At 48.8% G+C, this 24,626-nt stretch overlaps 1 protein-coding gene across 3 annotated transcripts in view; it reads right to left on the bottom strand.

Moving 5' to 3' along the window:
- The window catches only part of RFX2 (regulatory factor X2), a 161,814-nt gene that overhangs the window by 98,034 nt on the left and 39,154 nt on the right, over nt 1-24,626 (bottom strand). For all 3 annotated transcript variants that reach the window (XM_063916461.1, XM_063916482.1, XM_063916471.1), the window contains 2 exons: nt 17,536-17,612; nt 14,866-15,130 (listed from right to left, as the gene is read on the bottom strand). In XM_063916461.1, coding sequence (XP_063772531.1) covers nt 14,866-15,130; nt 17,536-17,612 — 342 coding nt within the window. The remainder of the gene's footprint in view (nt 1-14,865; nt 15,131-17,535; nt 17,613-24,626) is intronic.

The following is a 24,626-nucleotide window of genomic DNA, read 5'->3' as shown; positions in this document are numbered from 1 at the left end:
ATTGCCGAGTCCACAGGACCCTTCTGGCAGAAATCAACATTGCATTTATTCTAGAGCCCAGTAGGCAAATGTCTCTCTGGGCATCCCTCATATATAGGACAGCGTCTTTTATATGCCCCAGGGTCAGTAATATAGTATCCTTGTCCAAGGTATCAAGTTCCTCAGACAGTATCTGTCCATGCTGCTACAGCACTACACATCCAGGCCGACGCAATTGCCGGCCTTAGTAGGGTACCTGAATGTGTATAAACGGACTTCAGGATACCTTCCTGCTTTCTATCCGCAGGATCTTTTAGGGTGGCCGTATCCTGTGACGGCAGGGCTACCTTCTTAGATAAGCGTGTCAAAGCTTTGTCTACCCTAGGGGATGATTCCCACCGTAACCTGTCCGTTGGCGGGAAAGGATACGCCATAAGTAACCGTTTGGAAATCTGCATTCTCCTATCAAGAGAATCCCAAGTTTTTTCACATAACTCATTTAAAGGGGGAAAAGTCACCTCTTGCCTTTTTTCCCCAAACATATAAACCCTCTCGTCAGGGACAGGGTTTACCTCTGAGATGTGCAATACATCCTTCATTGCTATAATCATGTAGCGGATGGCTTTAGCCATTTTAGGCTGCAACTTTGCATCATCGCCATCGACACTGGAGTCAGAATCCGTGTCGATATCTGTGTCAACAATTTGGGATAGTGGCCGCTTCTGAGACCCTGACGGCCTTTGCGCTGTAGGATCAGGCATGGGTTGAGACCCTGACTGTCCCAAGGCTTCAGCTTTATCCAACCTTTTATGCAAGGAGTTTACATTATCATTTAACACCTTCCACATATCCATCCAACCAGGTGTTGGCGGAGACACCACATTCATCTGCACCTGCTCTGCTTCCACATAGCCTTCGTCAAACATGTCGACACAAGCGTACCGACACACCACACACACAGGGGATGCTCTATTTGAGGACAGAACCCCCACAAGGCCCTTTGGAGAGACAGAGAGAGAGTATGCCAGAACACACCCCAGCGCTATATGACCCAGGAATTACACAGTAACTTAGTGTTTACCCAGTAGCTGCTGTATACACTGATTTTGCGCTAAATTTATGTGCCCCCCCCCCTCTCTTTTTACCCTCTTTCTACCGTGATTCTGCAGGGGAGAGCCTGGGGAGCTTCCTCTCAGCGGAGCTGTGGAGAGAAAATGGCGCTGGTGAGTGCTGAGGAAGAAGCCCCGCCCCCTCAGCGGTGGGCTTCTGTCCCGCGATTCTGTGTAAAATAATGGCGGGGGCTCATGCATATATACAGTGCCCAGCTGTATATATGCTCTTTTATGCCAAGAGGTACTTAATTGCTGCCCAGGGCGCCCCCCCCTGCGCCCTGCACCCTACAGTGACCGGAGTGTGCGGGTGTAATGTGGGAGCAATGGCGCACAGCTGCAGTGCTGTGCGCTACCTCATATGAAGACTGGAGTCTTCTGCCGCCGCTTTCGAAGTCTTCTTGCTTCTCACGCCGGCTTCTGGCTCTGCGAGGGGGACGGCGGCGCGGCTCCGCGATCGGACGACCAAGGGTGCGTTCCGGTGTTCGATCCCTCTGGAGCTAATGGTGTCCAGTACCCTAAGAAGCATGACTTATCCGCAGTTAGTAGGTCTGCTTCTCTCCCCTCAGTCCCACGTAGCAGAGAGTCTGTTGCCAGCAGATCTCTCTGAAAAGAAAAAATCCTAACTAAATACTTTATTAGCAAGCTCAGGAGAGCTCACTAAAGTGCACCCAGCTCATCCGGGCACAGATTCTAACTGAGGTCTGGAGGAGGAACATAGAGGGAGGAGCCAGTGCACACCAGTATTCCTAATTCTTTCTTAAAGTGCCCCGTCTCCTGCGGAGCCCGTCTATTCCCCATGGTCCTTACGGAGTCCCCAGCATCCACTAGGACGTTAGAGAAAACAGGATGAAAATTAAACACTACGACGTGCCCAGATAAATCTGCAACAGGTTTAAAAAAAAAAAAAAAAAAAGAAGAAGAAACAGACAGCACTGCTGTCCAAGAGGCATGGTCTTTTTAGGTAATGACTTGTTTTTCTGAACAAAGAAGAGCAGAAAATAAAGAGCGAAGCCCACTCTGACGTGAGCAAGTTTTTAAAATTTATATTATTGTGATGATAAACAGAATGCTTTGTGACTGTCATGGCTAGTTTACCATGGAACGCATCTCTGAAAGATACCAGTGAGAGGTTAATTTGGTAAGTGTATGGACTTAGCATATGGTTCATATCCATATGGTCAATGTATAGGAGTATTTAAGCTTTTAGAAGTTCATACACAGTACAGTAAGTATGAATCAAGTACCAGCTTGAGTACAGAATTAGAGGGGTATTCAATTCTTGTCGGAAATCACCGTCTTTTTGGAAAGACGTCAGTTTCCGACAGGTTTAGGTCGGAAGGGGTTTCGACCTAAACAAATGTCGGTGGGGCGTGGCCACGGCGGTGAAGGAGTAGGCAGCGGATCCCGGGAGCTCCCCGATCTCATAACTCCTGCACCCATCCTGTGTCCCTCCGGAGTGTCTACCCCCCGGTGCTGGTCCCCCCTCACCTCCGAGCAGCGGCGGGCACCTTTGTCCGGGATCTCAGGGTGCTGGCTGGCCGCGGCGGACGACTTCCGGCATTGCGGCCTGTGACTCCTCCGGATCCCCGGCCTCGAGTTTGGCGCTCCCGGCCGCGCGGCTCCCGGGCCCTCATTGACGGACGGACGGACGAACGGGCGGACGGCGCTGTCTGTTGCTGGGCACACTGCAGGGGACACTGATGGCCCTCCTGTACCTGGCTGAAGGGGACCTGAGACTGCTGGCTGGACAATAAGGCACAGGTACTCCAGTGAAGGGGTGAAGTGCCTAAAAGCCCGGGGGCCATTTTAGGTGCAGTTCCATATACAGCCTCAGCACACAGCTCTCCCTGTCTACCCTGCAAGGACTGCATGCACACTGGAACTCATTGCACTATTGTGTTACACTAATAGTTCACAGTGTATTACACACCAATACCCTGCTTCTACCTGGAATTTGCTGCAGGACATTCTCCCCTCAACAACATCAATATCATATACTATTTTTTTTTTTTTTTTTTTTTTTTTTTATCTTTACACAAAGCCTGTGCTCTTGTCCATTGAAATTTTGACCCAAAGATCCGCCACGGTTGCTTCCCGGCTTTAAAAGCATATAGCCTGCTGTCTTCTAATTATACTTTATACTACAACTCTACCCGGAGGAGTGTGTGACCGACATTTGTCAATATGGTTAAGGGCGGCCAGAGTGCGGCCGCGGCCAAACTAGAGAGATTTGCTAGGCAATCCAACCCCAGGGGGTCATCGGTTCCACCTCGGGGTGCCTCTCCAGCACACTCAAGCTCCCCTCCTGCGTCTACCGCCAACTCCCCAACGGCAGCGGAGGCGCAGTCTATTCAGCAGGTGTTGGAGGCTATAGCCGGCAGTGAGCAGCGTCTCTCCGATAAGATGGAAAAGGTGCAGTGCGACCTCTCCTTACTCCGACAAGATGTTCAGCGTATCCGTGAGAGAGTGGGTGAGGCGGAGACGCGTGTCTCCAACTTGGAGGATGTGTTGCCCCCTCAAGCAATCCGTGTCCACAGTGACCCAGCAGGTCTCATCTCTCCAAACCAAGCTTCTAGACATGGAGGGTCGACTGCGCAGAAACAATGTCCGATTTGTGGGTCTGCCTGAGAGAGAGGAGGGCTCGCAGCCGGAGGACTTCCTCGAATCCTGGCTCAAAGAGATATATGGTGCGGAGTCCTTTACGGCCCAATTCACGGTGGAGCGCGCACATAGGATACCATCTCGGCCGCTACCTCCTGGTGCCCCTCCTCGCACCTTCATCGCCAAATTCCTGCACTATAAGGATCGTGACTCGGTCCTCCGCCTTGGCCGTACGAAGGGCCCATTGGTCCGCAACGGAGTCAGAGTGTCGGCCTTCCCGGACTTTGCCGCAGATGTCCAGAAGGACAGGGCCCAGTTTATGCCTATTAAACGACGTCTGCGGGACCTCAACCTCTCATATTCCATGCTGTTTCCCTCTCGGCTCCGAGTGGTGGCGGATGGGGAGACCAAGTTCTTTAATTCTCCTAGAGAGGCGGCCCAGTGGCTGGACGGATATGCGCCGGGTGCTCGTCCGCTAGCTCCGGACTGATTCCCTGCGCTGAAGATGCTGGGGGGCTTGACCACCGGAGGAGACGACCACAATTCGGGGAGCTTCCCCCTTTGCATTGGTGGCTCAAGACTTTTCACGTTCAAGTGCTACTGGTTAAGAGGGTTTAGGTTAAGTTGAGAATCTGGGCCTTCTTAGCATTTGGTAGTTGGGGTTGGCGTTTTGGGATATAAGTATGCCAGAGTTCGGGGTGGTGTACGGGGAGGGGAAGGATGGTTGGGAAGCTGCTAGCTGCGGCTCTTCTTGTTGTTTTTGGTTTTCTTTCTTTAGTTTATTATTTTTCATATCTATGTTTTTTCTGAAACTAGGATGTTTGACATACCGGATGTTATGGCTTTCAACGCAGAGCTCTTATGAGATATATGTTGCTATGGCTAGTGGTGCTGATTTTTGGATATATATTGTGAGATGTCTATCCGTGTGGCACATCGAGTATACCTGGGGTCATGAGTAACTTGAAATTTCTGGCATGGAATGTCCGGGGTCTAAATAACAAAATCAATCGTTCTTTGGTTCTAAATATGATTAGGAAATATGACCCGGATATTGCATGCCTTAGCGAGACCCACTTGCAGGGAAATCGGTTGTTATCTCTAAGACGGGCCTGGGTGGGATGGGCTTACCATGCCTCTCATTCCTCCTTCTCCAGGGGTGTGTCTGTTCTGATTAAAAAAACAGTGCAATTTGAGTTAATATCGGTCAAAACTGACACGTATGGCAGATTTGTATTTCTGGAATGCAAACTGAGTTCCCAGCCCTATTACATTTTAGCAGTGTATGTCCCCCCTCCTTTTTCATACGCTGTATTGCAGCAAGCTGCATCTTTTATAGCTTCCTCCCCTACCACTCCGGTGATATGTCTGGGCGACTTTAACAATATATTAGATGTCTCTTTGGACCGATGGCGGTCTCCGAATGATGTGATGGTGGGTAGTGGTTCTACCAAATTTGCTGATTTCTTGAATAATTTACAGTGGGTAGATGTGTGGAGGCTTCGCCACCCTGTGGTCCGTCAGTTCTCCTGTTTCTCCAGCACATATGGCTCCTTTTCTAGAATAGACCTGGTACTGGTGTCCCCCGCCCTTGTCCCTGCGATCACTGACGTCCGCTATGAGGCCCGAGGGATCTCTGACCATTCCCCTTTGCTGATGACTCTTGCTGTGAAGGGTCAGAGGGGACACTCTTATTGGAAGTTGCACCCTTCTTGGCTGACTCAGCTGGGTGACTGCAGTGATCTGGAGACTCAGTGGGAGGGTTACTTTAGCGACAACACAGGGTCTGCCCCGGGAACTATGGTATGGGACTCATTCAAGGCTTTTCTGAGGGGCTCTTATATAGGACGCATAGCAGCTCATAAAGCGTCCTCTAGAGAAAGGGAAAAGACCCTGGAGAGTGACGCCAGAGATTTAGAGTCCCAATACTTGCTAGATGGTACCCCCACGACGAAAGCACGTTGGCTGGTGGCCCAGTCGGCTTGGCTTGCCCACCTGTCCGATAAAAACTCACGGTCCCTCCTCTTTAGGGCCACTAATATTTATATGCAGGCTGATAGGACGGGTGGCCTCCTGGCCCGGCTGATACATCAGGATCGTCCTGGGACTGTGATTACTCAAATGTCCGATGGGGATGGGTCCTTTGTTGACACCACGCCGGACATTGCGCAGTTATTCCGATCCTATTACACCAAGGTTTATAGCTCACAGTCGACATCCTCCACTATGGATCTCTCCTACTATTTGGGGGGTATTCCGCTACCCGCGCTCCCCTCTGAGGCCCGTGAGGTACTGGAAGCGCCCTTGACGCTCGCGGAGGTGACTGCGGCTATTGGTGTGTCCCCCAATGGCAAGGCCCCGGGGTGTGACGAAATTCCCTCAGAGGTATACAAAACTCATATTGATTTTTTCGGGCCCAGGCTCCATGCCTTATACTTAGATATATTTGCCAATAATGAACTTCCCCCTTCTATGTCAGAGGCAATTATAATAGTGATCGCAAAGCCGGGTAAGGACCCTAAGTCCCCAGACTCCTATAGGCCCATATCCCTTATTCCCACCGACGCTAAGATCCTGGCAAAGATATTGGCAGTACGACTTAACACAGTGATCACCTCCCTCGTTCACCCGGACCAGACTGGCTTCATGCCAGGGAAGTCCACGTCTATTAACCTACGTCCCACATGATTTCCCTTCTGACTCGGCTGTGGTCTCGCTGGACGCGGCCAAGGCCTTTGACAGTATTGAATGGGCTTATTTATGGGAGGTGATGTCTTGTATGGGCTTTGGGCCCAACTTTATCAGATGGACTAAATTACTGTACCAACATCCGAGTGCCAGAATCTTGGTGAATGGCTATGTATCCCCCTCCTTTCAATTGTCCCGGGGTACTAGACAGGGCTGTCCCCTATCCCCCGCACTGTTTGCTTTGGCCATCGAGCCCTTGGCCTGTTTGGTACGATCGCACCCAGATATTGTGGGAATTTGCACGGGCTCACGCGAGGATAGGATAGCACTTTATGCCGACGACATGTTATTATTTTTGCAAGACTACGCCAGGTCAATGCCCGTTCTGCTGCGTGTGATTGAGGACTTTGGTGCTCACTCGGGTCTTCAGATCAACTGGTCTAAATCATATATTATGCCAGTCATAGGCCCCCCTCCTACTGTTCCAAAAAATAAGAATTTACTTACCGATAATTCTATTTCTCGGAGTCCGTAGTGGATGCTGGGGTTCCTGAAAGGACCATGGGGGATAGCGGCTCCGCAGGAGACAGGGCACAAAAGTAAAGCTTTCCGATCAGGTGGTGTGCACTGGCTCCTCCCCCTATGACCCTCCTCCAAGCCAGTTAGGTACTGTGCCCGGACGAGCGTACACAATAAGGGAGGAATTTTGAATCCCGGGTAAGACTCATACCAGCCACACCAATCACACCGTACAACTTGTGATCAAAACCAGTTAACAGTATGATAACAGAGGAGCCTCTGAAAGATGGCTTCCTAACAATAACCCGAATTAGTTAACAATAACTATGTACAATTATTGCAGATAATCCGCACTTGGGATGGGCGCCCAGCATCCACTACGGACTCCGAGAAATAGAATTATCGGTAAGTAAATTCTTATTTTCTCTATCGTCCTAGTGGATGCTGGGGTTCCTGAAAGGACCATGGGGATTATACCAAAGCTCCCAAACGGGCGGGAGAGTGCGGATGACTCTGCAGCACCGAATGAGAGAACTCCAGGTCCTCCTTAGCCAGAGTATCAAATTTGTAAAATTTTACAAACGTGTTCTCCCCTGACCACGTAGCTGCTCGGCAAAGTTGTAATGCCGAGACCCCTCGGCCAGCCGCCCAAGATGAGCCCACCTTCCTTGTGGAGTGGGCCTTTACAGATTTAGGCTGTGGCAGGCCTGCCACAGAATGTGCAAGTTGGATTGTGCTACAGATCCAACGAGCAATCGTCTGCTTAGACGCAGGAGCACCCATCTTGTTGGGTGCATACAATATAAACAACGAGTCAGATTTTCTGACTCCAGCTGTCCTTGCAATATATATTTTTAATGCTCTGACAACGTCCAGTAACTTGGAGTCCTCCAAGTCACTTGTAGCCGCAGGCACTACAATAGGCTGGTTCAGATGAAATGCTGACACCACCTTAGGGAGAAAATGCGGACGAGTCCGCAGTTCTGCCCTGTCCGAATGGAAAATCAGATATGGGCTTTTGTAAGATAAAGCTGCCAGTTCTGACACTCTCCTGGCCGAAGCCAGGGCTAGTAACATGGTCACTTTCCATGTGAGATATTTTAAATCCACCTTTTTTAGTGGTTCAAACCAATGAGATTTTAGAAATTCCAAAACCACATTGAGATCCCACGGTGCCACTGGAGGCACCACAGGAGGCTGTATATGCAGCACTCCCTTAACAAAAGTCTGGACTTCAGGAACTGAAGCCAATTCTTTTTGAAAGAAAATCGACAGGGCCGAAATTTGAACCTTAATAGATCCCAATTTGAGACCCATAGACAATCCTGATTGCAGGAAATGTAGGAATCGACCCAGTTGAAATTCCTCCGTCGGAGCACTCCGATCCTCGCACCACGCAACATATCTTCGCCAAATGCGGTGATAGTGTTGCACGGTTACTTCCTTCCTTGCTTTAATCAAAGTAGGAATGACTTCTTCCGGCATGCCTTTTTCCTTTAGGATCCGGCGTTCAACCGCCATGCCGTCAAACGCAGCCGCGGTAAGTCTTGAAACAGACAGGGACCCTGCTGAAGCAAGTCCCTCCTTAGAGGTAGAGGCCACGGATCTTCCGTGATCATCTCTTGAAGTTCCGGGTACCAAGTCCTTCTTGGCCAATCCGGAACCACTAGTATCGTTCTTACGCCTCTTTGCCGTATAATTCTCAATACTTTTGGTATGAGAGGCAGAGGAGGAAACACATACACCGACTGGTACACCCAAGGCGTTACCAGCGCGTCCACAGCTATTGCCTGCGGATCTCTTGACCTGGCGCAATACCTGTCCAGTTTTTTGTTGAGGCGAGACGCCATCATGTCCACCATTGGTCTTTCCCAACGGGTTACCAGCATGTGGAAGACTTCCGGATGAAGTCCCCACTCTCCCGGGTGAAGGTCGTGTCTGCTGAGGAAGTCTGCTTCCCAGTTGTCCACTCCCGGGATGAACACTGCTGACAGTGCTATCACATGATTCTCTGCCCAGCGAAGAATCCTTGCAGCTTCTGCCATTGCACTCCTGCTTCTTGTGCCGCCCTGTCTGTTCACATGGGCGACTGCCGTGATGTTGTCCGACTGGATCAACACCGGTTTTCCTTGAAGCAGAGGTTCTGCCTGGCTTAGAGCATTGTAGATTGCTCTTAGTTCCAGAATGTTTATGTGAAGAGACGTTTCCAGGCTCGTCCACACTCCCTGGAAGTTTCTTCCTTGTGTGACTGCTCCCCAGCCTCTCAGGCTGGCGTCCGTGGTCACCAGGATCCAATCCTGTATGCCGAATCTGCGGCCCTCCAATAGATGAGCACTCTGCAACCACCACAGAAGAGATACCCTTGTCCTTGGAGACAGGGTTATCCGCTGGTGCATCTGAAGATGCGACCCTGACCATTTGTCTAACAGATCCCTCTGGAAAATTCGTGCATGGAATCTGCCGAATGGAATTGCTTCGTAAGAAGCCACCATTTTTCCCAGGACTCTTGTGCATTGATGTACAGACACCTTTCCTGGTTTTAGGAGGTTCCTGACAAGCTCGGACAACTCCTTGGCTTTTTCCTCCGGGAGAAAAACCTTTTTCTGAACCGTGTCCAGAATCATCCCTAGGAACAGCAGACGAGTTGTCGGCATTAACTGGGATTTTGGAATATTCAGAATCCAGCCGTGCTGTTTTAGCACTTCTTGAGACAGTGCTAATCCCCTCTCTAGCTGTTCTCTGGACCTTGCCCTTATTAGGAGATCGTCCAAGTATGGGATAAGTAATACGCCTTTTCTTAGAAGAAGAATCATCATCTCGGCCATTACCTTTGTAAAGACCCGAGGTGCCGTGGACAATCCGAACGGCAGCGTCTGAAACTGATAGTGACAGTTTTGTACAACGAACCTGAGGTACCCCTGGTGTGAGGGGTAAATTGGAACGTGGAGGTACGCATCCTTGATGTCCAAGGACACCATAAAGTCCCCTTCTTCCAGGTTCGCTATCACTGCTCTGAGTGACTCCATTTTGAACTTGAACTTCTTTATGTACAGGTTCAAGGACTTCAGATTTAGAATAGGTCTTACCGAGCCGTCCGGCTTCGGTACCACAAATAGAGTGGAATAATACCCCTTTCCCTGTTGTAGAAGAGGTACCTTGACTATCACCTGCTGAGAGTACAGCTTGTGAATGGCTTCCAAAACCGTCTCCCTTTCGGAGGGGGACGTTGGTAAAGCAGACTTCAGGAAACGGCGAGGCGGATCTGTCTCTAGTTCCAACCTGTACCCCTGAGATATTATCTGCAGGATCCAGGGATCTACCTGCGAGTGAGCCCACTGCGCGCTGAAATGCTTGAGACGACCGCCCACCGCCCCCGAGTCCGCTTGAGAAGCCCCAGCGTCATGCTGAGGCTTTTGTAGAAGCGGGGGAGGGCTTCTGTTCCTGGGAAGGAGCTGCCTGTTGGTGTCTCTTCCCCCTTCCTCTGCCTCGTGGCAGATATGAATATCCCTTTGCTCTCTTGTTTTTAAAGGAACGAAAGGACTGCGGTTGAAAAGTCGGTGTCTTTTTCTGTTGGGGAGTAGCTTGAGGTAAAAAGGTGGATTTCCCGGCTGTAGCTGTGGCCACCAAATCTGATAGACCGACTCCAAATAACTCCTCCCCTTTATACGGCAAAACTTCCATATGCCGTTTTGAGTCCGCATCGCCTGACCACTGTCGCGTCCATAAACTTCTTCTGGCCGAAATGGACATAGCACTTACCCGTGATGCCAGTGTGCAGATATCCCTCTGTGCATCACGCATATAAAGAAATGCATCCTTTATTTGCTCTAAAGACAGTAAAACATTGTCCCTATCCAGGGTATCAATATTTTCAATCAGGGACTCTGACCAAACTACTCCAGCACTGCACATCCAGGCTGACGCTATAGCTGGTCGTAGTATAACACCTGTATGTGTGTATATACTTTTTTGGATATTTTCCATCCTCCTATCTGTTGGATCTTTAAGTGCGGCCGTCTCAGGAGAGGGTAACGCCACTTGTTTAGATAAGCGTGTGAGCGCCTTATCCACCCTAGGAGGTGTTTCCCAGCGCACCCTAACCTCTGACGGGAAAGGGTATAAAGCTAATAACTTCTTTGAAATTAGCATCTTTTTATCGGGGGCAACCCACGCTTCATCACATACATCATTTAGTTCTTCTGATTCAGGAAAAACTATAGGTAGTTTTTTCACACCCCACATAATACCCTGTTTAGTGGTACCAGTAGTATCAGCTAAATGTAACGCCTCCTTCATTGCCAAAATCATATAACGTGTGGCCCTACTGGAAAATACGGTTGATTCGTCACCGTCGCCACTGGAATCAGTGCCTGTGTCTGGGTCTGTGTCGACCGACTGAGGCAAAGGGCGTTTTACAGCCCCTGACGGTGTTTGAGGCGCCTGGACAGGCACTAACTGATTGTCCGGCCGTCTCATGTCGACAAACGACTGCTTTAGCGTGTTGACACTATCCCGTAATTCCATAAATAAAGGCATCCATTCTGGTGTCGACCCCCTAGGAGGTGACATCCCCATATTTGGCAATTGCTCCGCCTCCACACCAATATCGTCCTCATACATGTCGACACACACGTACCGACACACAGCAGACACACAGGGAATGCTCTTAACGAAGACAGGACCCCACTAGCCCTTTGGGGAGACAGAGGGAGAGTTTGCCAGCACACACCAAAAGCGCTATATATGACAGGGATAGCCTTATAATAAGTGCTCCCTGTATAGCTGCTTTTATAATATAATTTTTGCCACTATTTTGCCCCCCCTCTCTTGTTTTACCCTGTTTCTGTAGTGCAGTGCAGGGGAGAGACCTGGGAGCCGTCCTGACCAGCGGAGCTGTGTAAGGAAAATGGCGCTGTGTGCTGAGGAGATAGGCCCCGCCCCTTTTCCGGCGGGCTCGTCTCCCGCTCTTTAGTGTATTCTGGCAGGGGTTAAATATCTCCATATAGCCCCGGAGGCTATATGTGAGGTATTTTTTAGCCAAATAGGTTTTCATTTGCCTCCCAGGGCGCTCCCCTCCCAGCGCCCTGCACCCTCAGTGACTGCCGTGTGAAGTGTGCTGAGAGGAAAATGGCGCACAGCTGCAGTGCTGTGCGCTACCTTTAGAAGACTGAGGAGTCTTCTGCCGCCGATTCTGGACCTCTTCATGTTTCAGCATCTGCAAGGGGGCCGGCGGCGAGGCTCCGGTGACCATCCAGGCTGTACCCGTGATCGTCCCTCTGGAGCTGATGTCCAGTAGCCAAGAAGCCAATCCATCCTGCACGCAGGTGAGTTCACTTCTTCTCCCCTAAGTCCCTCGTTGCAGTGATCCTGTTGCCAGCAGGACTCACTGTAAAATAAAAAACCTAAGCTAAACTTTCTCTAAGCAGCTCTTTAGGAGAGCCACCTAGATTGCACCCTTCTCGGCCGGGCACAAAAATCTAACTGGCTTGGAGGAGGGTCATAGGGGGAGGAGCCAGTGCACACCACCTGATCGGAAAGCTTTACTTTTGTGCCCTGTCTCCTGCGGAGCCGCTATCCCCCATGGTCCTTTCAGGAACCCCAGCATCCACTAGGACGATAGAGAAATTTCCCTACCATTATGTTGGACAATACAATTTAAATACCTCGGAATCCAAATAACTAATGACCCTTCTGATTTCATCCCTCTGAACCTGGACCCGACCATGCAGCAGATCATGTGCAAATCTAAAACCTGGTGTAGGCTTCCACTGACGGTGTCTGGCAGGGTTAATCTCATTAAAATGATCATACTGCCCAAACTTTTATACATTATTCTCCAGTCCCCTGTATATATCTATCCAACATTCTATAGAAAATTGAATAGTGTTCTGTCCTCACTTGTTTGGGCTAACAAACGACCTAGGATACAATTAAATACCCTCACAAGGCAGCGCTCTGATGGCGGCCTAGCTTTGCCTAATTTCCAGATGTATTACTACGCTGCTCAGCTGACTCATATTAGTGTATGGGTGCAGGATTCTGGTGATGATTCTTTGCAGTGTGAGTTTATTCGCTGCTATTTTCCTCACCTCTCTCCTATGCAGGTGCTGCTGAGTGGGAGCGTGGCCCGGTTTCTTCCCCCTATTATTTTTCAGGCCTTAAAGATATGGCGGGCCCTGAGAGACCTCTTAGGGTACGACGACCTGGACCCAGACACCCCCCTTTGGGACTGGCTTCCTGAATTGCATGCGCTTGAGGGACGGGAGGTGTGGGCCCCTAGATCTGTGGTTTCTATTTCCCAACTCTACCTAAATAATGTATTCAAATCCTTTCAGCAACTAAAAGATGAGTTTAATTTACCCAACTCCTATTTTTTCAGATACCTTCAACTTCGACATGCCCTCCAGTCCCAGTTTGCAGAGTCCCCCCCACGAATCCTCCCATTTCCCATCAAGACTTTTGTAACTACATTGGGTCGAACTAAGATGGTTTCCCTTGCGTATGGATATCTTCTCACCAAACTCCATACGGACCCTTTGACACGTCTCCGTGGAAAATGGGAGGAGGATATAGGTCTCATGGGTGAGGAGGACTGGGCCCTTGCTCTGGAATACCCTGCTACAGTCACCAAGTCCCTCAGATATCAACAAATCCAATTCTTCATTCTACATAGAACATATATGACCCCAGCTAGACTGGCCTCTTTTGGGACTGGCAGATCTGGCCTCTGCCCTAAGTGCGAGGCGGATATGGGAACATTTTGGCATCTGGTGTGGGATTGCCCAAGACTGCGGGTGTTCTGGTCGGGGGTTAGGTCAATACTGGAGAGTACGGGAGTGACTGGCGGACTGCTTACCCCACAATTCTGTATATTGGGGATAGGATGCTCTACTTCTGAGACTGGCCCGGTGGATCTATATGCTCGCAATGTATGTGCCTTGGCTAAGGTTTGCATTGCGAGGCTCTGGATGGCCCCCAGTGGCCCTTTAGTTTCTGCGCTCAAGACCTTAGTTAATGATACTATATTCAAGGAAAGATATATTTATATGAAACAAAACGCATCAGCCAAATTTGAAAGAGTCTGGTCTCGTTGGCTGGAATCTCCCCACTCCCACCTGGTCCCTCAATCATAGTGGATACCGAAGAGCTATTGTGCCACTGATTTACTGTATAATGATGTATGTTTAGCTGGTTGGCAGCTAAGCTCTGCGGGCTCGCCTAATTACATACACGACTGATAAGGTCCTGGTTTAGATGATTACTCCTTACTATGTTTCTTTCTATGTTTCTTACTTCTTTTTTTTTTTTTTATGTACCCTTGTTTGGGTTAGTTTAAGGGCGAAAAATTCAAAAAAAAAAAATTTCATGGTGATTTATATATTGGTTGCGGATGGTGCAGGCTCAAACGTGCCGATAAACTGTATGTCTTCCCCCCCCTTTTTTTTTTTTTTTTTGCTCATTTCCTCATGGACACAGCCTGATACTCCACTGCTGTAAACTTATCTCTTAAACGAGGATGTGATTAATTCGATATAGGTGATATGCCGTTGATATGCAATGTCTGTAACTTAATCTCCATATTATTGAATAAAAATTACTTTATTTAAAAAAAAAACAAATGTCGGCTGTTTTATCCCCGACTTGTCGGAAAAAAAACACATTGATTGTCGGAATCTACGTGTTCTGTCTTAAGTGCGGCAAAACCGGACAGGTTTTAGCGCCGTTCCCGACAAGGTCAATCAGACTTTTAAAAAAAAGCAGCTGGATTGGCATTGTCAGGAACGGGCCACACCTGTCTGGTTTGACCGCGGCATTGAGTACTGACCTGTCGGAAAGGATCCGTCAGGAATTGAATATACCCCTATAAAGCAATATTTTGGTACCAACATTCTTTAATATACATGCAGAACATTTTGTTTCTAAAGACACTTTATCAACACAATGGAGACAGGCACAAGGTACGCACCGTGGCAGGAGAGGAACGGGAAGTGTGAGATAAAGTATGGCGGGAGTTGTCCAGCCCACCATGGATCAGGTACGCTCCAGAACTAGAGATTATTTGGCTCCCACTCACATCCATGGTGATGCCCACCATACTGTGGGAGGGAATGGCAGTGGGAGTGGAGACTACAGTGGTCACCTGTGCACCTCCGCCCTGAGAGTCAAAATATGAGGCACCGCTACTGGGAGCATATATCTGGGCTTCAGCATTGTAGGAATAAGCGGCTCGGCTGTGGAGAAAAAAAAAAATGCAAAAATAAAATTAAAAAAACACAGCTGTGAGCACTGATAAAATGATGTAACTAAAAGTGTAAGCCATAACTGGACTGCCACAAACTACAAGCAGCCTAGTACAGTTGTGAGCTTTACAAATATAATGGAGGCTTACAATGATGTAAAGATGTATCAGCATGAACAACTCAATGCCAACTGAAGTAGGAGATAGCTTTACATCCATTGTTGTCTATTTTTAAATGTACTTCTATTGATTTGACATGTTTTGCTATGTGCTGGATCAATATTTTTAAAATTACCTCAGAACATCAATACCACGCCTGAGAAAAGATCCAGTGTTCTGAAACATGTTGCATTGGATTGTCCCTCATGAGCTACAGCACCTACAGAGTTCTGCACAAGGAAACCATTGTCTGACTCCTATATAACCTTCAGCAGCCTGCTTTGCTGCCTGCCCCTCAATGTACTTTAAGCCATTGTACTAGCACTCACTGGCAACACAGTGAGCTTCCATCATTTTTTGCCTTAATTAAATGCTATGATAATTGCACAAGGCAGAGCTCCTGCTTTCATTTTGTCTTCTGGACATTCGGCTGCCTGCACAAATCAGGTGCTTAAAGATCTGTACAAAGTGTTCTGTAAGGCCTGCATCATGGAAGCATTCTAATTCAAAACTAATTAAGGAAGTTATAGTTACGCTGAACTATTAACTGCAGTCTGGATGTTGGGATGTTCTTTTCATGGACCTCACATCTGTATACAGGTGAGATTTTCGCCTCATAGGTGTTATCCATATATTGGGGTATATTCAATTGAAGTCGAAAGCTGCAGTCTGTCGAAAAGACGGCAGTTTTCGACTTTTTTAGGTTGGAAGGGGTTCCGACCTATTCAATATAACCCCAAATTTTTCGACAAGTCGAGGACTTCCACGTGCTTTTCGACAAGTCGATCGGCGGAATAGCTGCCGATCCACATGCTTGTGTCGAAAAACGTTTTGGCCCCCTTTTCGACCATCTCACTTTGAGTTTAAAAAAAGTCGAAGTGAGATGGGGAGAGCAGCGCCAGAGACTGGGAGAGCCGAGACGGGGTGAGCAGCACTGGAGGATGTCACAGCCGCCGCTCACAGCAGCATCCGCCCAGCTCCAGCAAGCGAGACCTCGCTTGCTGGAGCCGGGTGGACGCTGCCATGAGTGGCGGCTGTGATGCAGGGACTTCAGAGAGGAGGGACGGGGGGAGGTGCCGCGGGCAGACGGGGGAGAGCAGCGCTACAGCAGCGGCTATATAGTACCACTGCTGTAGCGCTGCTCTCCCCCGTCTCCCCTCCCGCATCTCAATTCGACTTTTTTAAAAGTCGAATTGAGATGGCCCAGGTCGGATTCATTCCGACAAATGAATGTCTGAATGGATCAGACTTCAATTGAATATACCCCATTGTGTTAGTTTTTTTAAAATAAAATCAGCAACTTACCAATGTGCAGTTATTTTTTGCTTTATAACGAATGGGGCAAATTAGATCTGCCTCCCCTACAGTGCAACTGTGTTTTACCAAGATACAATATTTAACAGCTTAAGATGGGTACACTCCTATATAATCCCGGCTGATGGGGTCCTCTATGGGGATCGGGAGGAACGTTATAATTAATTTATCAGCTAACGCTCTTGCATCGACACTGCATACACACAGTCGATGGCAGTTCACCCGATATACAGTAGAGAATGGACAGACTATTGTATAGGTGCACTCCCAACTTTGAGTAAGGCCCATGGAATGATAGAGACATTCAGATTTACATTTTCATAAGCTATTTATACTGTGAACTGTATTTTATCACGTTTAGCCACACAAACATTTTCCTAAGGCATGTAACCTTTTAATATAGATAGAACAGCAAACAGATACTTGCAATCTGTTATACTTGTGACTACAAAATACAGCCTGCTCCATCAGTTTAAGCAATCCAGGAGCAGATGAAATGTGAAGGGCTGCACAGTATAATAATGTCATTCTGGTTCGTGTGCCACCTATATATGATGTAGATAATCCTTGCAACAGCCAACACACTGCACAAAAAAAGGAGTCATTAGTGTAGATGTTTGCATCACATCTCTCAGTTGCTTACATTATAGGAGAAATTTGCCCGCAAGAAAACAAGCCTTAAGGGAGACTGGCAAATGCCATGGTAACCTGCTTGGACCAAATTACCGGAGTAGCTACGCTGCATGTAAAGTCTGAAGATAAGCAGTGGCGTGCCTGTGCATTGTTGACCACATTGAATATGCAGGCAATTCAAAGTTGTAGTTTAAGATAATGCGTCACTTACTTACAGTAGTCATTAGGGCTGAACATATATAAATAATCCAGCCATCTCTAACATTATTTCAAATCCACATTAAAACTCACATGGCTCCGTTGGTATACACCGTATCCCCTTCCACATACTGCACTTGGGCTGGATAGACATGCTGAACAGCCTGTACCTGTAAAGACATTTGATTTAACCACCTGTGGAAGTATATCGCGTACCTAGCTTCTCACTTGCCCATTGGTTCAGGAAGCATCTATTTGTGTGTTCTCTGTCGGCAGGACAAGCAACTATTACTGCTGCTAAATACAGATTATGTTAAAGTAGAACTATAGAACTGGACAGAGTTTAGCAAGACCTATTCCCTCTCAGTTTTATTTGATCAGTCTATATAGTTTATTGTGGTTGAGAAGGGGGGGGGGGGGGGGGGAGAAAAAAAAATAAATAACTGACCCCCAGTAGTACTCCAATGATAAGCCCGACTGTAGTAGCAGCACTTGTGGCAATTCACACAGATACACTTATGTCTAACGAACATGCAATAGGTCTGTAAGTCATGCAGTGGGACAGCAGCTGTAATGTTAGAAGCAGCAAGTATCCCCTTGGTGCACACAGAGCATACAGCAGCTTGTTAGTGGCCAACACCCTCAATAAAACCACATGCTCTATACTTCAGTAGGAAACACGAAGATATTATAGGCCTTCAAAACAGTCAACTTGGCCCCAATGTCATCAGTTGTACTAGATAGCTGATGTGTAAAGGGGGGTACTCACGGGAGAGATGTGTGCTGAACGATCTTAACACAGACCGCTCAGCACACATCTCTCTCCCAGCTCAGCACAGCGCGATGTGCTGAGCGAGGGGGAAAGCAGACGGGGGGGCGCTCACTTCACACAACGGTGAAGTGAGCGACCCGCTAGATTGAGCCTGCATGCAGCTCAATCTAGCATCGGCGATAGCGATGCGCGGGGCCGCGCATCGCTATCGCTGGAGGGCATACACACGGCAGATCCGTGCTTAAAATCTAAAGGGGGGTACACACGGAGAGATCCGTGCTTAAAATCTAAGCAATCTTGCTAGATTGCTTAGATTTTAAGCACGGATCTGCCGTGTGTATGCCCTCCAGCGATAGCGATGCGCGGCCCCGCGCATCGCTATCGCCGATGCTAGATTGAGCTGCATGCAGGCTCAATCTAGCGGGTCGCTCACTTCACCGTTGTGTGAAGTGAGCGGCCCCCCGTCGGCTTTCCCCCTCGCTCAGCACATCGCGCTGTGCTGAGCGGGGTGAGAGATGTGTGCTGAGCGGTCTGTGTTAAGATCGCTCAGCACACATCTCTCCCGTGAGTACCCCCCTTAAGCAATCTAGCAAGATTGCTTAGATTTTAAGCACGGATCTCTCCGTGTGTACCCCCCTTTAGGGGCATACCTGGCTATGCAGGAATCATGTAAATCTAGCCAGCTGAAAATAAGAATTTACTTACCGATAATTCTATTTCTCGTAGTCCGTAGTGGATGCTGGGGACTCCGTCAGGACCATGGGGAATAGCGGCTCCGCAGGAGACAGGGCACAAAAATAAAGCTTTAGGATTAGGTGGTGTGTACTGGCTCCTCCCCCTATGACCCTCCTCCAAGCCTCAGTTAGGATACTGTGCCCGGACGAGCGTACACAATAAGGAAGGATCTTGAATCCCGGGTAAGACTCATACCAGCCACACCAATCACACCGTACAACCTGTGATCTGAACCCAGTTAACAGTATGACAAACGTAGGAGCCTCTGAACAGACGGCTCACAACAATAACAACCCGAATTTGTTTGTAACAATAACTATGTACAAGTATTGCAGACAATCCGCACTTGGGATGGGCGCCCAGCATCCACTACGGACTACGAGAAATAGAATTATCGGTAAGTAAATTCTTATTTTCTCTAACGTCCTAAGTGGATGCTGGGGACTCCGTCAGGACCATGGGGATAATACCAAAGCTCCCAAACGGGCGGGAGAGTGCGGATGACTCTGCAGCACCGAATGAGAGAACTCAAGGTCCTCCTCAGCCAGGGTATCAAATTTGTAGAATTTTGCAAACGTGCTTGCCCCTGACTAAGTAGCAGCTCGGCAGAGTTGTAATGCCGAGACCCCCCGGGCAGCCGCCCAGGATGAGCCCACTTTCCTTGTGGAATGGGCCTTGACAGATTTAGGTTGTGGCAAGCCTGCCACAGAATGTGCAAGTTGAATTGTGCTACAAATCCAACGAGCAATCGTCTGCTTAGAAGCAGGAGCACCCATCTTGTTGGGTGCATACAATCTAAACAGTGAGTCAGACTTTCTGACTCCCGCCGTTCTTGAAATATATATTTTCAATGCCCGGACCACGTCCAACAACTTGGAATCCTCCAAATCGTTAGTAGCCGCAGGCACCACAATAGGCTGGTTCAGGTTAAACGCTGACACCACCTTAGGCAGAAAATGAGGACGCGTCCGCAGTTCTGCCCTGTCCGTATGGAAAATCAGATATGGGCTCTTATATGATAAAGCCGCCAATTCTGATACTCTCCTGGCTGAAGCCAGGGCCAGTAGCATGGTTACTTTCCATGTAAGATACTTCAACTCCACCGATTTGAGCGGCTCAAACCAATGGGATTTGAGAAAATCCAAAACTACATTAAGATCCCACGGTGCCACTGGGGGCACAACCGGGGGCTGTATATGTAGTACTCCTTTTACAAAAGTCTGGACTTCAGGAACTGAAGCCAATTCTTTCTGGAAGAAAATCGACAGGGCCGAAATTTGAACCTTAATGGACCCCAATTTGAGGCCCATAGACAATCCTGTTTGCAGGAAATGTAGGAATCGACCCAGTTGAAATTCCTCCGTGGGGGCCTTCCTGGCCTCACACCACGCAACATATTTCCTCCAAATGCGGTGATAATGTTGTGCAGTCACCTCCTTCCTGGCTTTTACCAGTGTAGGAATGACCTCTTCCGGAATGCCTTTTTCCCTTAGAATTCGGCGTTCAACCGCCATGCCGTCAAACGCAGCCGCGGTAAGTCTTGGAATAGACACGGTCCCTGCTGAAGCAGGTCCCGTCTTAGAGGTAGAGGCCACGGATCCTCCGTGAGCATCTCTTGAAGTTCCGGGTACCAAGTTCTTCTTGGCCAATCCGGAGCCACTAGTATCGTTCTTACTCCCTTTTGCCGTATAATTCTCAGTACTTTTGGTATGAGAGGCAGAGGAGGGAACACATACACTGACTGGAACACCCACGGTGTTACCAGAGCGTCCACAGCTATTGCCTGAGGGTCTCTTGACCTGGCGCAATACCTGTCCAGTTTTTTGTTGAGGCGGGACGCCATCATATCCACCATTGGTTTTTCCCAACGGTTCACAATCATGTGGAAGACTTCTGGATGAAGTCCCCACTCTCCCGGGTGTAGATCGTGTCTGCTGAGGAAGTCTGCTTCCCAGTTGTCCACTCCCGGAATGAATACTGCTGACAGTGCTATCACATGATCTTCCGCCCAGCGAAGAATCCTTGCAGCTTCTGCCATTGCTGTCCTGCTTCTTGAGCCGCCCTGTCTGTTTACGTGGGCGACTGCCGTGATGTTGTCCGACTGGATCAACACCGGCTGACCCTGAAGCAGGGGTTTTGCCAGACTTAGAGCATTGTAAATCGCTCTTAGCTCCAGTATATTTATGTGAAGAGACATCTCCAGGCTTGACCATACTCCCTGGAAGTTTCTTCCCTGTGTGACCGCTCCCCAGCCTCTCAGACTGGCATCCGTGGTCACCAGGACCCAGTCCTGTATGCCGAATCTGCGGCCCTCTAACAGATGAGCACTCTGCAACCACCACAGAAGAGACACCCTTGTCCGTGGCGATAAGGTTATCCGCTGATGCATCTGCAGATGTGATCCGGACCATTTGTCCAGCAGATCCCACTGAAAAGTTTGTGCGTGGAATCTGCAGAATGGAATCGCTTCGTAAGAAGCCACCATCTTTCCCAGGACTCTTGTGCATTGATGCACAGACACTTTCCCTGGTTTTAGGAGGTTCCTGACAAGTTCGGATAACTCCCTGGCTTTCTCCTCCAGAAGAAACACCTTTTTCTGAACCGTGTCCAGAATCATTCCCAGGAACAGCAGACGTGTCGTCGGGGTCAACTGAGATTTTGGAAAATTCAGAATCCACCCGTGTTGTTGCAGCACTAGTCGGGTTAGTGCTACTCCGTCCTCCAGCTGTTCTCTGGACCTTGCCCTTATCAGGAGATCGTCCAAGTAAGGGATAATTAATACGCCTCTTCTTCGCAGAAGAATCATCATTTCGGCCATTACCTTGGTAAAGACCCGAGGTGCCGTGGACAATCCAAACGGCAGCGTCTGAAACTGATAATGACAGTTTTGCACCACGAACCTGAGGTACCCTTGATGTGAAGGGCAAATTGGGACATGCAGGTAAGCATCCTTTATGTCCAGGGACACCATAAAGTCCCCTTCTTCCAGATTCGCTATCACTGCTCTGAGTGACTCCATCTTGAACTTGAATTTTTGTATGTACAGGTTCAAAGATTTCAGATTTAGAATAGGTCTTACCGAGCCGTCCGGCTTCGGTACCACAAATAGCGTGGAGTAATACCCCTTTCCCTGTTGTAGGAGGGGTACCTTGACTATCACCTGCTGAGAAAACAGCTTGTGAATGGCTTCCAATACCGTCGCCCTGTCTGAGGGAGACGTTGGCAAAGCAGACTTTAGGAACCTGCGAGGGGGAGACTTCTCGAATTCCAACCTGTAACCCTGAGATACTACCTGCAGGATCCAGGGGTCCACCTGTGAGCAAGCCCACTGTGCGCTGAAATTCTTGAGTCGACCCCCCACCGCTCCTGAGTCCGCTTGTAAGGCCCCAGCGTCATGCTGAGGGCTTTGCAGAACCCTGAGAGGGCTTCTGTTCCTGGGCAGGGGCTGCTTGCTGCCCTCTCTTACCCCTTCCTCTGCCCTGAGGCAGATATGACTGTCCTTTTGTCCGCTTGTTCTTATAGGACCGAAAGGACTGCGGCTGAAAAGACGGTGTCTTTTTCTGTTGGGAGGGGGTCTGAGGTAAAAAGGTGGATTTTCCGGCAGTTGCCGTGGCCACCAGATCCGATAGACCGACGCCAAATAATTCCTCCCCTTTATACGGCAATACTTCCATATGTCGTTTGGAATCCGCATCACCTGACCACTGTCGCGTCCATAAACTCCTTCTGGCAGATATGGACATCGCATTTACTCTCGATGCCAGAGTGCAAATATCTCTCTGAGCATCTCGCATATAAAGGAAAGCATCCTTTAATTGCTCTATAGTCAATAAAATACTGTCCCTATCCAGGGTATCAATATTTTCAGTCAGGGAATCCAACCAGACGACCCCAGCACTGCACATCCAGGCTGAGGCGATGGCTGGTCGCAGTATAACACCAGTATGTGTGTATATACTTTTTTAGGGTAGTTTCCAGTCTCCTGTCAGCTGGATCCCCGAGGGCGGCCGTATCAGGAGACGGTAACGCCACTTGTTTTGATAAGCGTGTGAGCGCCTTATCCACCCTAGGGGGTGTTTCCGAGCGCGCCCTAACCTCTGGCGGGAAGGGGTATAATGCTAATAACTTTTTTGAAATTAGCACTTTTCTATCTGGGTTAACCCACGCTTCATCACATACATCATTTAATTCCTCTGATTCAGGAAAAACTACAGGTAGTTTTTTCACCCCCCACATAATACCCCTTTTTGTGGTACTTGCAGTATCAGAGATATGCAAAACCTCCTTCATTGCCGTGATCATATAACGTGTGGCCCTACTTGAAAATACGTTTGTTTCATCACCGTCGACACTAGATTCAGTGTCTGTGTCTGGGTCTGTCGACCGACTGAGGTAAAGGGCGCTTTACAGCCCCTGATGGTGTCTGAGACGCCTGGGCAGGTACTAACTGGTTTGCCGGCCGTCTCATGTCGTCAACTGATTTTTGTAATGTGCTGACATTATCACGTAATTCCATAAACAAAGCCATCCATTCCGGTGTCGACTCCCTGGGGGGTGACATCACCATTATCGGCAATTGCTCTGCCTCCACACCAACATCGTCCTCATACATGTCGACACACACGTACCGACACACAGCAGACACACAGGGAATGCTCTTATCGAAGACAGGACCCCACTAGCCCTTTGGGGAGACAGAGGGAGAGTTTGCCAGCACACACCCAAGCGCTATAATATATATGGGAACAACCTTATATAAGTGTTGTTCCTTATAGCAGCTTAAATATATCAAAATATCGCAAAAAAAATGCCCCCCCTCTCTGTTTTACCCTGTTTCTGTAGTGCAGTGGAGAGTCCTGGGAGCCTTCCTCACAGCGGAGCTGAGCAGGAAAATGGCGCTGTGTGCTGAGGAGAATAAGCCCCGCCCCCTATTTCGGCGGGCTTTTCTCCCGGAGTTTTAGATATCTGGCATGGGTTAAATACATACATATAGCCTCAATGGCTATATGTGATGTATTCTTTTGCCATAAAGGTATTAAATATTGCTGCCCAGGGCGCCCCCAGCAGCGCCCTGCACCCTCCGTGACCGCTTGGTGTGAAGTGTGTGACAACAATGGCGCACAGCTGCAGTGCTGTGCGCTACCTTCATGAAGACTGAAGAGCCTTCTGCCGCCTGTTTCCGGACCTTCAATCTTCAGCATCTGTAAGGGGGGTCGGCGGCGCGGCTCCGGGACGAACCCCAGGGTGAGACCTGTGTTCCGACTCCCTCTGGAGCTAATGGTGTCCAGTAGCCTAAGAATCCAATCCATCCTGCACGCAAGTGAGTTGAAATTCTCTCCCCTAAGTCCCTCGATGCAGTGAGCCTGTTGCCAGCAGGACTCACTGAAAATAAAAAACTTTTTCTAAGCAGCTCTTTAGGAGAGCCACCTAGATTGCACCCTGCTCGGACGGGCACAAAAACCTAACTGAGGCTTGGAGGAGGGTCATAGGGGGAGGAGCCAGTACACCACCTAATCCTAAAGCTTTATTTTTGTGCCCTGTCTCCTGCGGAGCCGCTATTCCCCATGGTCCTGACGGAGTCCCCAGCATCCACTTAGGACGTTAGAGAAATAGTAATTTCAAAGCTGGTTTCTCATGTTTTGGACTTTTAGGTGTTTTGATTATAACCGGTTGTGGA

The sequence above is a fragment of the Pseudophryne corroboree genome, chromosome 1, assembly GCF_028390025.1.
Source record: "Pseudophryne corroboree isolate aPseCor3 chromosome 1, aPseCor3.hap2, whole genome shotgun sequence".
NCBI lineage: Eukaryota > Metazoa > Chordata > Amphibia > Anura > Myobatrachidae > Pseudophryne > Pseudophryne corroboree.
The sequence above is the reverse complement of the archived record's forward strand: the minus strand, read 5'-3'. Positions and strand labels throughout refer to the sequence as shown.